The sequence below is a fragment of the Onychomys torridus genome, chromosome 16 (assembly GCF_903995425.1).
Source record: "Onychomys torridus chromosome 16, mOncTor1.1, whole genome shotgun sequence".
NCBI lineage: Eukaryota > Metazoa > Chordata > Mammalia > Rodentia > Cricetidae > Onychomys > Onychomys torridus.
The window spans coordinates 41,611,025-41,624,945 of NC_050458.1; the positions used below are offsets into that span (position 1 = coordinate 41,611,025).

Genomic DNA, 13,921 nt, shown 5'->3' on the forward strand with positions numbered 1-13,921 from the left:
GTGAGTACCCATGCAGTAGCACACCCATAGAGTTCGGAAGACACCACAGGGACTTGTTCTCTCCTTGCACCATATGAAATTGGAAGCACCAATTCCAGTCCTGAGGCTGGACAGCAATCACCTTTACTTGTTGAGCTGCTTGGTGTGGGCATTGGGAACTAAACTCAGGACCTCTGAGAGCAGTACATACTCTCAACCACTGAACCATCTTTGCAGTCCCGTCACTGTGGCTTTGATTTGCGTCTCTGTGATGGTTGGTGAAGGTTGGCATCTTTGCATGTATCTCCTGGCCATTTGTGTGTCACCTCTGGAAAACGCTAATTCAAGCCGGTTGTCGTTGAGGCTTTATTAGTGTGTCAGCTTGAGTCAGTCCTCTACTTCTGTCTTTATGGGGGTTCTGGGGAATAAATTCGGGTCACCATGCCAGTGTCTGTGACTGCTGAGCCATCTGCTTCCCTGGGAGATGAGTAGGCCTGTCACCTTTTAGTTCTCTATGCATTTCGGATATCAACCCCTTATCAGGTATATGAGTTTCAGATATGAGCTTCATTCTGTAATAACTTCAAACTATATCAGTTTGTCCTTTCGTATGCGACAGTTTTGAGGTTGATCTAATCCTGCTTACCTCTTTCATTGCCTGTGCTTTTGGTGTGATGTCTAAGAAATCATTACCAGATCCATTGTATGTTTGTTGTTTTTGTTTGTTTGTTTGTTTCTTCCTCAAGACAGGGTTTCTCTGTGTAGCCCTGGCTGTCCTAGAACTCACTCTGTAGCCCAGGCTGGCCTCAAACTCACAGAGATCCACCTGCTTCTGCCTACTGAGTGCTGGGATTAAAGGTGAGCGCCACCACCGCCTGGCTTGCCAGATCCATTGTTAAGGAGGCTTTGTCCTGTTTTCTTCCCTGCGCTGTATGGTTTTGGATTCCCCTTTGCTTCATAGAGCCAGGTGTCCTTGCATGGTCTTGAATTACAGAGCCCAGCAGGAGTTTAGACTTTGGCCTGTGCCTGGCATCTCAGTCATCTGGTAGCTCAGCATTTCTTGCAGCATTGGTCCATCAGGGTCATGAGAATCCTCTCTACTCAGAGAGACTCAAACAGACAGGCTGGTGCTGTTGGACATCTGGTCCAACGCCGAGTCAATGTGGTTCTGGCATGTAGCTGACTGAGGTCCCACCGGATATACTGTGATTGTGAATGAAGCACTCTGTAAAGCTGCATGTGAGACAAGGTGGGAGGACTGTGTCATGCAGTGGGAGGAGGGTCTTCTGTGGGTCAAAGGGGAACACAGGAAAGAGGAGCTGCCATATAAAAACAGTCTGCTCAAAAAATCAGTGAGCTGGGCCGCGGTGGCACACACCTTTAATCCCAGCACTTGGGAGGCAGAGCCAGGCGGATCTCTGTGAATTCAAAGCCAGCCTGGTCTACAGAGCGAGTTCCAGGACAGGCTCCAAAGCTACACAGAGAAACCCTGTCTCGGAAAACAAAAACAAACAAACCAGAGTGAGGACTACACGTGACCCAGTCCTCCACCCCTAGGAACACGCCTGGACGCACACACAAATGTTCACTGCAGCATCATTCATGAAGATGCTACCAGTTTGTGAATGAGAAAGAAAATGTGGTCCATCTGTACGGTGGACTATTATTTTACCATTTGGAGGAATGAGGTCCTAACACATCTGCAGTGTAGATGAACCCTGAGAGACATTGTACCTAGTGAAAGCCAGAAAAGAAGCAATGTGCACTGTGTGATCCATTCATATGAAATGTCCAGAGCAAGGGGGTCCACGGAGAAGAACGTAGACTCGAGGTTTGAGGGGCTGGGAAACAGCTTGGCTCATGAGGACAGGATTTCTTTTGTGGTTATGGAGATTTCTGAAACTGGAAGTGTGATTGCTCACATAACCATAGTGTGCTACACTACTGCGGTGGGACCACACCTTCAAGAAGCTGTTGCAAACAGATGACTTAGACCAAGCCAATAGACAGGGCAGGACTGCTCCCAAGTGCTCAGAGCAGAGGGTGGGGCCACAGCCCAAAGGTAGACGAAGGTCCAGAGACCAGACAGAGCCTGCCTACTTGGCTAGGAAGTGGGGTTCTGTGCAGAACTTAGAAGTGAGGGTGGAAAAAAAAAAAAAAGGCCAGGTGGTGGTGGCGCACACCTTTAATCCCAGCACTCGGGAGGCAGAGGCAGGTGGATCTCTGAGTTCGAGGCCAGCCTGGTCTACCAAGTGAGTTCCAGGAAAGGCACAAAGCTACACAGAGAAACCCTGTCTCAAAAAACCAAAAAAAAAAAGAAGAAATGAGGGTGGATTTCTAAGTCAGAATAATGAGGAAACTGCCCCCACTGTAAGGCCACCACACCTAGTCCCTGCTGTCATAGTTGGTAGAAAAGTGCTTTGCAGAAACCACTACCCTGAGCAGTAGGCCAGGAACAAGGACCAATGCTTAAAGATCTAGAGGTGCAATACTTGTCACAATTTCAGAAAGGGGCTGGGAGTATGGCTCAGTCCTAACATGAGCCCGACAAACACAACTTCCCCCACACAGTAACAACCAACAGACTTCCCAGAAGCTGGAACAGGAAGCTTTCACTTGCCAGTGTCCAGAGGCCACTTGAGGCCACAGCTGAGTCAGGACACAGAGTCAGAAGATGAAGGTATAGATGAGCAGGTAGATAGAAGGAGGCGACCCAATGAGGGAACCATGGGGGATCTACTTCTTGTATCCAAGGTCATCCAGTGACTCCAATGTCATGCTCACACCTCTGAGCCCTGTAGTTCCCCAGGGGAACTAACTGCCCTGTGGGAGTCCATAATGATATTCAGCCTCCTGTGCCCTTCCTGGTTTCACCAAGGAGAAAGAGCCTGGCCTTGACAGTTCCCATTGGACCCAGAATCTTCCCAGTGTCTGTCGTTGCTTCCATCTGCTTCACTTCTATAACTTCCACATACGGCTTTGGCTTCATGTGTTGTGGGGCTGGGAGTTTTTCTACATCTAGAACCAGAGAGGAGGTTCATAAGCTGAGCCCTGCAAGACTCCCTAGGGGTAGGCCTCATTCTGGAGACTAACTGAGGCTGCAGCTCCGTCCACTCCGTGTAGGCAGTTCTAGAGGGAGCACCCGCTCATTTGTGTCCCAGTGTCTGTGGCACCTGCTTTGTACAGCAGCAAGACACCCAAAGCTCAGGCAGGTGTTGTCAGGTCCCGCCCTCCCTCTCCAAGTCTCCCTTTGTCTCACTCGGGTCCATGTTTCCTCCTCCCTCTCTGCCTCCTAGTGTGATTTGTCATTAGTCTTGCCTCTATCAGACAGCAGCTGAGTCAGGAACACTCTAGAGGCTCAAGGGCCCCCTTACCTCACACCCCTTAATCACCTGCTCTGGACACCCCCAAGTAGATGTACACCTGCCTCCCCCACTTCCCTCCTCCTCTGTAGCTCTGGGGCTCTAATTTGAGGTAGTCTCCTCCTATATATTGGTAAATGCTCTACCACTGGGCCATGGCCTACTTCTCTCTTCTCGTGTGGGATCTAGGTTCTTGTTCTCAGCCGCTCACACCCATGGGAACATTGCCTTGAACCTTTCCACCATAAGCCTGTGGCTTGCCATCAAGAGCTCTGGATTTCTAAGGACTTTCCTTCTCATAGTCTGGGCTAGTGGGGCCCTTCCCCACATGCCTGACATGTGCCCTGGGATGTTCACAGCTTCAGAGCCTGATTGCAGCATCCCACTTGAGCCTGTCCTGTCTGCAGGTACCCGAGATTGTGAGTGTGTTGCGAGCCAAGCTGCGGGATACCCAGGAGGAACATGTCCTACCAGCTGCCCAGCACAGCGTGTACCTCCTAGCATCTCAGCACCGTGAGGCAGTTGTGTCCAGTCTCCTGGGAAGCCCCCTGCCCTTTGACAGGTACTCAGCACCCTAAGCTTGTTTGGTCCAGTTCTGGGGGTTTTCCTGCATGGCATAGTGTGTGCTCCCTCAGCGCCCCTACCTCTCTTCTGCAACCTGAATTTTCTGCATGAGTCCCCACGGACCTGGGCTTGTGGAAAAGATGATCACATTGAAAAAGACTGCCTCTCAGGTATCCAAGGCATCTGTCCCTCTCCAGATATTTTAGGATTCCAGTTAAGATCCTTCTTGGGACCCAGGGAATGGTGGCACATGCCTTTAATCCCAGCACTTAGGAGGCAGGCAGATCTCTGAGCTCAAGGACAGCCTAGTCTACAGAGCAAGTTCCAGAACATCTAGAGCTATCACACAGAGAAACCCTGTCTCAAAAACAAAGACAACAAGAACAAACCCAGAACCTTCTTGGGCATACCTGCTAGAACAGGTTTCCCATAGGCTCCTCTCAGGCTCTAAGCCACCTGCTGTGATTCAGTAATATACTAGAGTACTCATCACCTGTGAGCAGAACCCCACTGTGACCACTATGGACCCTCTAGGAGCCTAGGAACCCTGTGTTCACCCTATATCCAGAGGTCTCCAACCTCACCAGTCTTGAAACCTTTTCTTCTTGCCTGCCTTTCTTTTCCCTTCCTGCCCCTTATCCTGAGGCTTGGTGGTCTCATCTTTCTTTGTAGTCTTGGTTGGGGGCAGAGGTTATCCTTGAGGCCACTACTAGACCAGAGGCCACTACTGGTATGGTGCCTACCTTTGCTGGTGCTGGTGCCGATGTTAGGGCACAGGATGTGTGCCTGTATCATTATCAGCTCTTGTTCTTATCAAGCTTGGAGGCTGTGCATTGAGAGTGTGTGGGTGGTGGTGGTGGTGGTGGTGTGTGTTCTTGGAGGCCAGAATAATAGGGTGTAGTATCCTTTGGAGTTGTAGGTGGTTGTGAGCCATCCAAAATGGGTGTTGGTCTCTGAACTCAGGAAGAGCACCAAGCATTCTTAACTACTTCTGTGTGGAGTCCTCATTTAGGTGATCTTCCTGTGGTCATTTCATTCCCATTGAGACAGGAATGTGCACAGGAGGACCTGCCAATCCTGCTGCCCCTGCAGGGTTCTCTGTGCTTGCAAACCTCAGACACTGCTTGGAGGCAGAAGAGGTATCCAGTCTCCAGGTCTCATCTGTTCTTCAGCTGAGCCCCCAACCTGCTACCAGTGTGCTGCTGCTGTTCTTAGGGGGGCTTTGCCTATCCTGAGCTTTGTGAGCAGACTGAAAAGCTCCCTTCTGCCTTACTTGCTTACTATACTGCTCTTGAGATACAGTGAGGTGGCTTGTTCTTACCGCTGTGTAGTATGGATGGTTTTTTCTTTTGTTTCTGTTGTTTTGTTTTTTTCTAGACAGGGTTACTCTCTGTAGCTCTGGCTGTCCTAGAACTCTCTCTGTAGACTCAGAGGATCTGCCCGCCTCTGCCTCCCCAGTGCTGGGATTAAAGGCATGCGCCACCACTTGGTTGGCTGTGTTTTATCTACACTGCTGTCCATTCCCAGGGATGTTCATAAATATTTCTACCTGGGCTGTTAAGAAATAATATTTTAGCCATTTTTTTTAAGGTTTATTTATTATGTATACAGCGTTCTGTCTGCATGTGACCGTGCAGTCCAGAAGAGGGCACCAGATCTCATTATAGATGGGTTGTAAGTCACCATGTGGTTGCTGGGAATTGAACTCAGGACCTCTGGAAAAACAGCCAGTGCTCTTAACCTCTGAGCCACCTCTCCAGCCTCTGACATCTTTTGTAGAGTAGAACATAAAGAGCCTGTCACATGCATGCAGTAGAATGACTGGGCAAGTCAGTGAGTTGTGCCAAGTCTGTATGCCAAGACAGGGTTTCATGTTTATAAATGGTGAGGGAAAGATCAAAAGACTACTTCCTGACATGTAAAAGTGATAGAATACAGATTTATGGCCCACCACCATGCTTATCCACAACATTTGTGATGTGCTGCTAAATGTAAAGCATTGCAAAAGTTGTGAGGGCCACAGAATCTGAACTGTTTGTGTGCTGGCCCTGCCTTGGGTACGGGTGGGCTTGGCTCTGGTGTGCATCCAGCCATCAGGGAAACGAGCCTGGCTTCAAGGCACTTGGGTTCTGGTATGCATCCTTCCCAGCACCGGACATGACTCTGCCATGTAGGGGGTGTTCTGCCTTTCTCACAGACTTATTGGTCTTTGGTCTTACAACTTGGAGGTGTTTCCAGTGGTATCTGTGAAATGATGTCACATTTCTGGCTTCTATTGGTTGCTGTGGAGGGACCTGCTTGTGCCTTCTCACTGTCTCTGTAAGATGGAGCTTTTCCCTTGGTGTGCATGCTCTGGTGTCTTAGCCTGCTGGGTCTCTGAATCTGTACAATGCTGTTGTGTAGTATGGTTTTGTTTTTACACAGGCTGACCTCAAATTTGCTACATCGCTGAGGCTGCCTTGAACCCCTGACCCTCTTGCCTCCACTTCTCAGGTGCTGGGATGGCAAGCATTACCCTCACACCTAGCCTCATCAGTTATGGAAGGCGAGAAGCATCACCATTTTCCTCTGTTCTCTATTTCTGAACTGATAACTTTACCATCTACCTCTCTCATTCTGTCTTCTGAATTCTTCTTTGCTCTTTCTTTCTGGCCTCAAAGAGATCTGCCTCCTGGGTACTGGGATTAAAGGCACACACCAACATTCCTAGCTTTTTTTTTTTCCCCTTCCAACTCAGTTTCTCTCATTTGTTGTATCTGGGCTGGCCCCAATATGTCCACCAAGTGTGATGATGTGCCTTATTTCTTTGGTTCTCTTAATTTGGTCTCTTTGGTTCTCTTAATTTCATTTCTTACATTTCTTTTTGTGTGTATGTGCATGCCCATTGAAAGGACACAGAACTGGTTCTGGAAGCTGTATTTCACTGTATGAGTCCCAGGGATTGAACTCAGATCATGGGGCTTGGTGACAAGTTCCCTTACTCACTAAGCCATTGTGAAGGCTTCATATCTCTTAGAGTTGCTACTTGTGGTGTTCCTAATTTCCAACAGACAATTTGAAGTTTGCCCTTCATCTCTGCAGATACATGGGCATAGCCATTTCCAGTGTTCTGGGCACTGCCATTAGATAGACGGGCTATCTTGTAATGCCTGAGTAGTCTCCTGATGCCTCTTCCTTGGTCCTTCGACCATGTGCTGTCTCTGGGGCCTGGGATGGATGCTTACTCTGGAGAAGCCCAACTTTTGCTTCTGGCAGTTCCTTAGAGACCCTCTGCTTCCTGCCTCATGTCCTCTATGTACAGGCCAGCAGTCTTCTCTCTGCCCTGAGGTCAGAGGAAGGGGCAAGTTCAGATCTGACATCAAGACATCATTTCTCTCCCAGCAAGACCTGATTCTGGCATGTCTGAGCCTTGTGAAATTGGGGAGACTGAGGCATAAGGCAATGGTGGGCAGGGTGCTACAGCCAGCAATCACTCAAGATGCTTCTCCTTTCTGTTCCAGTCACACCTGTGCCCTGTGGCGGGCACTGGCTGTGGAGCCCAGCCTCACCACTCAGGTCTTAGGGCTGCTTCTGGAGAAGATGAGCAGAGATGTCCCATTCAAGGAGAGCCGGGCCTTCCTTCTGGGCAGCACCGCTGACAGGGTAGCTACACTGCTTCCCCTGGCGGTGAGTAGGGGCTTCAGGGCTACCTTACATGCTACCCCTGCCCCCACATGAGGCTTGGGCACCCCAAAGGCACCTGGCAGCTGTGCTGTGGCTCATAAAGACCAGCAGGTGTTAGCTCCCAAGGGAGTCCACTTCACATTTTATCCTTCGGAAAAAAAATAAACCCAGCCCAGCCACACTTTAAGCAATAAAGCAGCTGTGAGAATTTCCTCTCCCTTCTAAGGAACCAAGAACAGATGGTCTGGTTTGTCCCCATGAAGGCCACACTGTTCCCCTGTCCTGCCTCATGCCCAGAGGACTGAGCTACACAGGTCCTATTTACTCCATGGCTTCTTGGTTCCCTCCTGCCTCTCTCTAGGGACCTAAAACTTCAAGTGTACATGGGATTCATGCTAAAGCCCTTTGAATCCTGGAGTTAGGCATACAAATACTGTGTAGAGGGAGATGTGACCCTCTAGTGGCTCTGCCCTAGGCCACCTGTGCACTGTATGAGGTCCTGTCTGCCCCATCGTCTGGAGCCGTGGTACTGGAGCTCTACCCTCAGCTGTTTGTAGCACTTCTCCTGCGAGTCAGCTGTACCGTGGGTGTCCAGCTGCCCAGGAACCTGCAGGGCAAGGAGCGGAGGAGCACCAGCCCAGCCAAGCCAGCCAGGAACCTCGATCCCTGCAGGTAATGGGGTCCTCGCCTGCCATCCCATGCTCATTTGTAAACCCAGGTCGTGTGTGCATGTGTGGCGTGGTGTGCACAGTACTGGAAGCAGTAAAGGCAGGATGGCAGCTCCCCCCCCCCACTCCCCCACCCCAGCCCTGAAGAAGACAGAAGACTTGTCTGAGCGCTTGGAGGGGATGGCTGGGCCTGTATAAGTTAGGGTGGTCATTTGTGACACTTATGTTTGAATAAGTTTCCAGGTCTGTACACTTCTGGGTTTCTTCTCACCTATGCAGGTAGCTCCAGGCTGGGTTTGTAAGGTACCGTGTGGCTATGCTGGCTGGGCTGTGGAGCACTCGAGTGAAGTCAGACTGGTGCCCTTGGATCTTTGGTTGGGCTAAGCCTCTCTATCTTCCCAGCAATAGTAACCTCAACAGGTGTTCACAACCCCAGGCAGGAGTTGCTAACACGCCCTGGGCTTCTTGCTGTCCAGGGCTAAGTTCTTAACTCTTTGCTGAGTCCTAGCTGGTTAGCACAATTGAGGCAGGGGACTTGCTTATATTGTCGAGCCCAGGTAGGCCATGGTGTCTGACTCCTGCATGCTAGTGCTGGTTTTGCTTCATGTGGCACCCCCCTCACCCCCCGTCCCCGGTTTGAGAAGTTGAGACCTCCAAGGGAGGCACAGCAGTGCCACCTGAACCCCAGGTTGAGGCCGCTGTTTCTCCATTCCCCGCCTGCCCTAGCCCTTCCTACCCACATTATCTGGCTTTGGGTATGTACCTTTGCCAGGACACTCAGGACTGCACAGCCTGCTTGCCTCACTACTGCCGTCACTTGGGCACAACTGCTCAGCCATAGAGCCTGTAAACTCCAGTAGAAGCTGGTGTGTGAACAAGAACCTGGGCCTGGCATGCTAGGAGCCAGCCTGTCTGCCTGTTAAGACCCCTGGTCTGAGCTCTTTGCAGAGGATAGCTGACAGGGGTCACCAACCATGACCCAGTGCTTTGTAAACACCGCCCTTCAGTGTTCTGTGCAGATAGGTACCAGAGGTATCTCGATTGCTCATAGATCCCTAAGCTAAGCATATACTTCCCTTCAGAGGTATTGCAGTGGCCTGAGAATAACTGAGCTGTTCTCTACTTGGGCTGCAGGCCATGGTCCACTCAGACTGTGACCAGCTATGGCTTGAGGTTCTAGGGTAGGACCATGCTCAGTCCTCATCTGGCCAGTGGTTGGCCCTGCCCACACTGAGGATGGTTCTCACAGATATACTGTGAGCATTTGCCAAGTTACCACAGTAGCCATTGTGCCATTTTCTCAGTCTGTAGTCAATGCAGACTGCCTTGAAGCAACTAGACCTTTTTCTGGAGCACAGGACCGGAGAGCAGCCTTTGGGCTGTCTCCTTGGGGAGTTAGCCCAGCCAGGATGGGAGGGACCTGTAGGTGTTTATCAGGAGTTGTTGGCTAATGGCACATCACCTAAAGATGCTTATGGGGAGATGAAGCCACTCCTGCCTACCACCTCAAGCTGCAGCTCTCTAGCCCTGTGCAGGGTCCTTTGTTACTAAGACTACACTTGGTTGCTGCCCTGTGTGAGTACCCGATGTCCCATGTCACTAGACTCTAAGCAGTGCCCTATAGTCACATCTCCATCTTCCCTCTCCTACTGTAGTACCACTTGTCCATCACGGCCATTCTTCCCCAACCCGTGTAGGAAGTGACCACCGCGGTTAAAAGTTCTCACTGCAGCCGCAGCCATCCCCGTTCAGTGGATGAAGCATCACTCTGAGTGGGTCTTGTGTTATCCCTACCTCCCCAGACTAAGGTGATGCCTCAGAGAGTCAGGGACACATAGGACATTATGGGACCTGATGTGAAAGCAAGTGTGCAGGGGAAGGCAGGGCTATGGTACTAGAGAGCTGTACATTTGGTGAGTCACACTGGTACAGAAATCTCTTCAACTTCTTCTCCATGATATAAGGGCATATCTTAGCAGGGACCAAATTCTAATTCTAGCTGAGCTAGGAAACAGCAGCATTAGTCCTCCTGCAAGAGACTGGAGTAGGTGTTCCAGTGCTTCAGGAACTTGGGGAGCCAGTGAGATGAATCAGTAGGGAACAGCCCTGTCTCACACTGCTCCCCCACCCCCGCCAGCTGTTTGCTCTCCAGTACTAGCTGAGCTGATGTTTCATTGTGGCCTCACCTTACAGATCTATTTAGTCTCAGTGAATTGAGCACAGTCCTGTATGCCACCCCTTCAAGAGGCCTCTGGGTCATCAAGGTAGACACAGGCTTTATCCAGGTCCAGGTTCAGGGGATGGACAGGTACCTGAGAGCTTATAGAGTCTAAATCTGGCCTTTCTGTGCATTACCCTAGAGACTGGTAAAGGCCGATCTGGCTAGCTCACCTCCAGGCCAACAGATTAGTCTTTCCCTTGAGTCCATTACCAATCCTGATAAGCACCCAATGGCCTCCAAGCCTGCTCCTTGAAGGACACTGGCAAGACAGGCCTGGACAGCTACGGGAGGCTTTTCTTGAATGTGCATGCAAGTGAGCTACACACCCAAGTGACTTGCCAGCATTTGCTGGTCCTTATAGAAAGGAACACAGCAGATGGGCCATCAAATACCATCCATTCTACACATCAACAGCTCTGCAGTGGATGCCCTTCAGGCCTTGCTGCTCCGAGGTGGCAGTCAAGATGTGTTGCGGTGTGTGGAGCTCAAGGGAGGCTGGGAGTTGCTTAGGACCTCAGCAGGGCATGAGGATGGAGTTGCTCAGCTGGCCAGGTAAGCAAGCCACATCCTATCCATGGGACATGAGGGTGTGGGGCACACACACCTGTCAGGAGGCAGAGAGAAGGGGTATTGTGGGCTGGACAAGGGTAGAAAGGTGGGAGAGTACCTGGTAAGTACTCATAGGGCCTGGGGTAGAATGCCCAGGGTTCTAGCCATATGAAACGGGAGGTAAAGTACCCCTTGGGTTAACACAGAAGCTAGTCTTGGCAAGTAGTTTGCCAACATCCAGGTTGGCCAGCTCCTGCCTTTTGGAACCTCCTTCCCTAGTTCCATGGCGAAGTATGCAGGCCCCCGACTTCCTCTGGTGATGAAGGCACTGGCGGGCACGCAGAGCAGTGTGTATGAGATCCAGAGGGTTACTGCCACTGCTTTCCTGGCTGAGGTAGGACCTTGCAGAGGGGCAATGTTCATAAGCCCTGGTTTGGAAGAAGATGCTTTCTTCTCAGGATCAGTGGGATGGAAGATGAACAGCCATACTCTACAGACAAGCTTGGCCTCCCTAGTCCTTGTCAGAGCTTGGTTAGCCCCACCTAGTAAAACCCTGCCTGGAGCCAGCCAGAGCTAGGCCTTAGGACAGGTCAGAGGTTGCCAGAAGCTGATAGCCTCTTAAGAATGGGAGGCTAGGGTAGCAGGCCTCAGCTTCCCCTCTTCAGAAAACCTGTGGGCTACAGTGTCTGGGCCTAGGTTGGTGGGGGTCATTTGGCACAAATGGTCAGAGTGGCTTTGCCTCCAGCTACTCAGCAGTAACGTGGTCAATGACCTGATGCTCCTGGAACCATTGCTGGACAATCTGACAACCCGGCTGAAGGATTCAAGTGCCAGTGTACGGCGTCTGGTGCTTCGAGGTCTGGCCAACATCGCCTCTGGTTCACCTGACAAGGTGGGCCAGCCCCCATGGAGGCCAGGACACAATGGCTGAGTATCAGGGGCAGCATGGGGAAGCTTATTCGGCTTACAGCTGCTCAGGGGAGAGGTCTGCCTGTAGGGTGGGACAGGCTGAATACAGTGGTCTTCTAGGTGCGAGCTCATGGCCCCCAGCTCATGACAGCTATGGTCAGTGGGCTGGATGATGGTGACGAACCGCACAGTCTGGTGGCCTTGGAAGCTATGGTGGGCCTTGCACGGCTACTAGATCTGGTGGAGCCATGGGACCTACGCCTGGTGCTACTGCATACAGCCATCCGCATCCGGCCCTTCTTTGACAGTGTAAGCTGCAGGACACCTGAAGATCTATCTATCTTTACCCTCTGCCAGGTCCTAGAGCAGATGCCAGATATACCCCTGTGAGAGTGCTGAGTTCTAAGATGTATGCTTACTTCAGGTACTGCTTTGCTGGGCCTGGCTCCCCAGCCCCAAATATCAACCTCAATGATCTTCCGCGTTAGCTCCAACCTCCTGTACTCACTATTGCATACCCACCCCAAGGCACTTTCAAATCCATAGTAAAAGTAGGGCTCAGAATGTATACAGGTCTGCCTAGAAAAGGCCTTGTGACATGGCTGCACCCCTGCTAGGAAAAAGTGGAGTTCAGGACTGCATCCATCCGCCTTTTTGGGCACCTCAACAAGGCTTGCCATGGGGACTGTGAGGATGTCTTCCTGGAGCAGGTCGTGGGTGGGCTGGTGCCACTCCTGCTGCATCTGCGGGACCCTCAGGCGTCGGTGGCCAGTGTGAGTGACCATTGGGTCCGGGGAAAGGGTGCTGGGCTCAGCATGATCTCCCTCAGGCCTGGGAGGAACTTGGGTATAGTACTCCATTAAACCACAGGCCTGCAAGTTTGCCCTGTGCATGTGTGTCCCTCACCTGGAGTGTGCTGAGCTGGCAGCTGCCTTTCACAAGTACCTGCAGGAGGGCCGCAGTGTGCACTTTGGGGAATTCCTCAACTCCACGTGCAAGCACCTGGTGAGAAGAGTACTGTGGGGACCCTGCCTGGGGTGGGCTGAGGACCTGACCCCTGACCCTAGTGCCATTCTACAGATGCATCACTTCCCCGACTTGCTGGGCCGCCTAGTGAGCACCAACCTGTTCTACTTCAAGAGCAGCTGGGATGATGTCAGAGCTGCTGCCCCCATGTTCACAGGTAAGCAGGCCCTTCTCTTATCCCTTCACACCTCAAGTCTGTACACCACACACAGCTTATCCCACCCGCTTCAGGGTTCCTGGTGTTGCATGCAGAGCCTGAACAAAAGCCACAGGTAGACCTGGAACAGCTTATTGCAGGTGAGCACACCCCCAAATCCAGGACACATGCCCCTCTGCCCCACCCCAACCTTCCCATCTCTGTTGGGGCTTTGCTGACCCTGTAGGCACCCGCAGGGACTAAGTGATTTTCCTGGATTTCAGGATTTTTTTTTTTTCCCCTGTCACTGGTGACCTCATCGTCTCTAGTAATTCACGGAAACTTCTTAACTGTTCCAAAAGAGCTTAAAAAACACTAAAAAAGGAAAAACTATCTTTCCGTTGGCTCCCGAGCCCTCCCAGCAGAGGCCCGTCTGTTAGGAAGGCAGTGGGCGGCCCCACGCACAGGCCCAGGCATGTGCGCAACTGGCCTGTTCCTCTGCCCACAGCCCTGCAGCTCCTCCTGAAGGACCCAGTGCCTGGGGTGCGGGAGAAAGCTGCTGAGACACTGGGCCGCCTGGTGAAGTTTGCCTGAGGCAGACTGCACTCCTGCAAGCAATACCCCAGCCTGTCTTGCCTAGAGGACTCTGCTGCCATCACATACAGGGCTAAGACTGGTGCCCCAATTTACTGCCCAATAAAGTCACTTACACCTCCGTAGGTGACAGGAGCATTAATACCACCTTTCCTTCTGGCTTAAGCTAAAAGGGAATCCTGAGGTCCCCTGGTCTGGGGTGTTGTGTAAGGTCAAGGCTGAGCAGCTCTTGGGCTGGGGGTGGGGGTCC

General features: G+C 51.5%; 1 protein-coding gene across 5 annotated transcripts in view; it reads left to right on the forward strand.

The window, feature by feature from the left end:
* Mroh1 (maestro heat like repeat family member 1) overlaps positions 1–13,813 on the forward strand; it is an 82,818-nt gene extending 69,005 nt beyond the window's left edge. For 4 of the 5 annotated variants that reach the window (XM_036208792.1, XM_036208794.1, XM_036208795.1 and 1 more), the window contains 12 exons: positions 3,749–3,903; positions 7,406–7,571; positions 8,044–8,240; positions 10,872–11,009; positions 11,286–11,400; positions 11,752–11,898; positions 12,036–12,224; positions 12,533–12,688; positions 12,786–12,920; positions 12,996–13,098; positions 13,173–13,238; positions 13,586–13,813. In XM_036208792.1, the coding sequence (XP_036064685.1) occupies positions 3,749–3,903; positions 7,406–7,571; positions 8,044–8,240; positions 10,872–11,009; positions 11,286–11,400; positions 11,752–11,898; positions 12,036–12,224; positions 12,533–12,688; positions 12,786–12,920; positions 12,996–13,098; positions 13,173–13,238; positions 13,586–13,671 (1,653 nt within the window). In that variant the 3' untranslated portion in view covers positions 13,672–13,813. Of the gene's footprint in view, positions 1–3,748; positions 3,904–7,405; positions 7,572–8,043; positions 8,241–10,818; positions 11,010–11,285; positions 11,401–11,751; positions 11,899–12,035; positions 12,225–12,532; positions 12,689–12,785; positions 12,921–12,995; positions 13,099–13,172; positions 13,239–13,585 lie in introns of those variants that run through there. The other variant, XM_036208796.1, reaches the window with a different exon arrangement.
* The last annotated feature ends 108 nt before the right edge of the window (positions 13,814–13,921 follow it).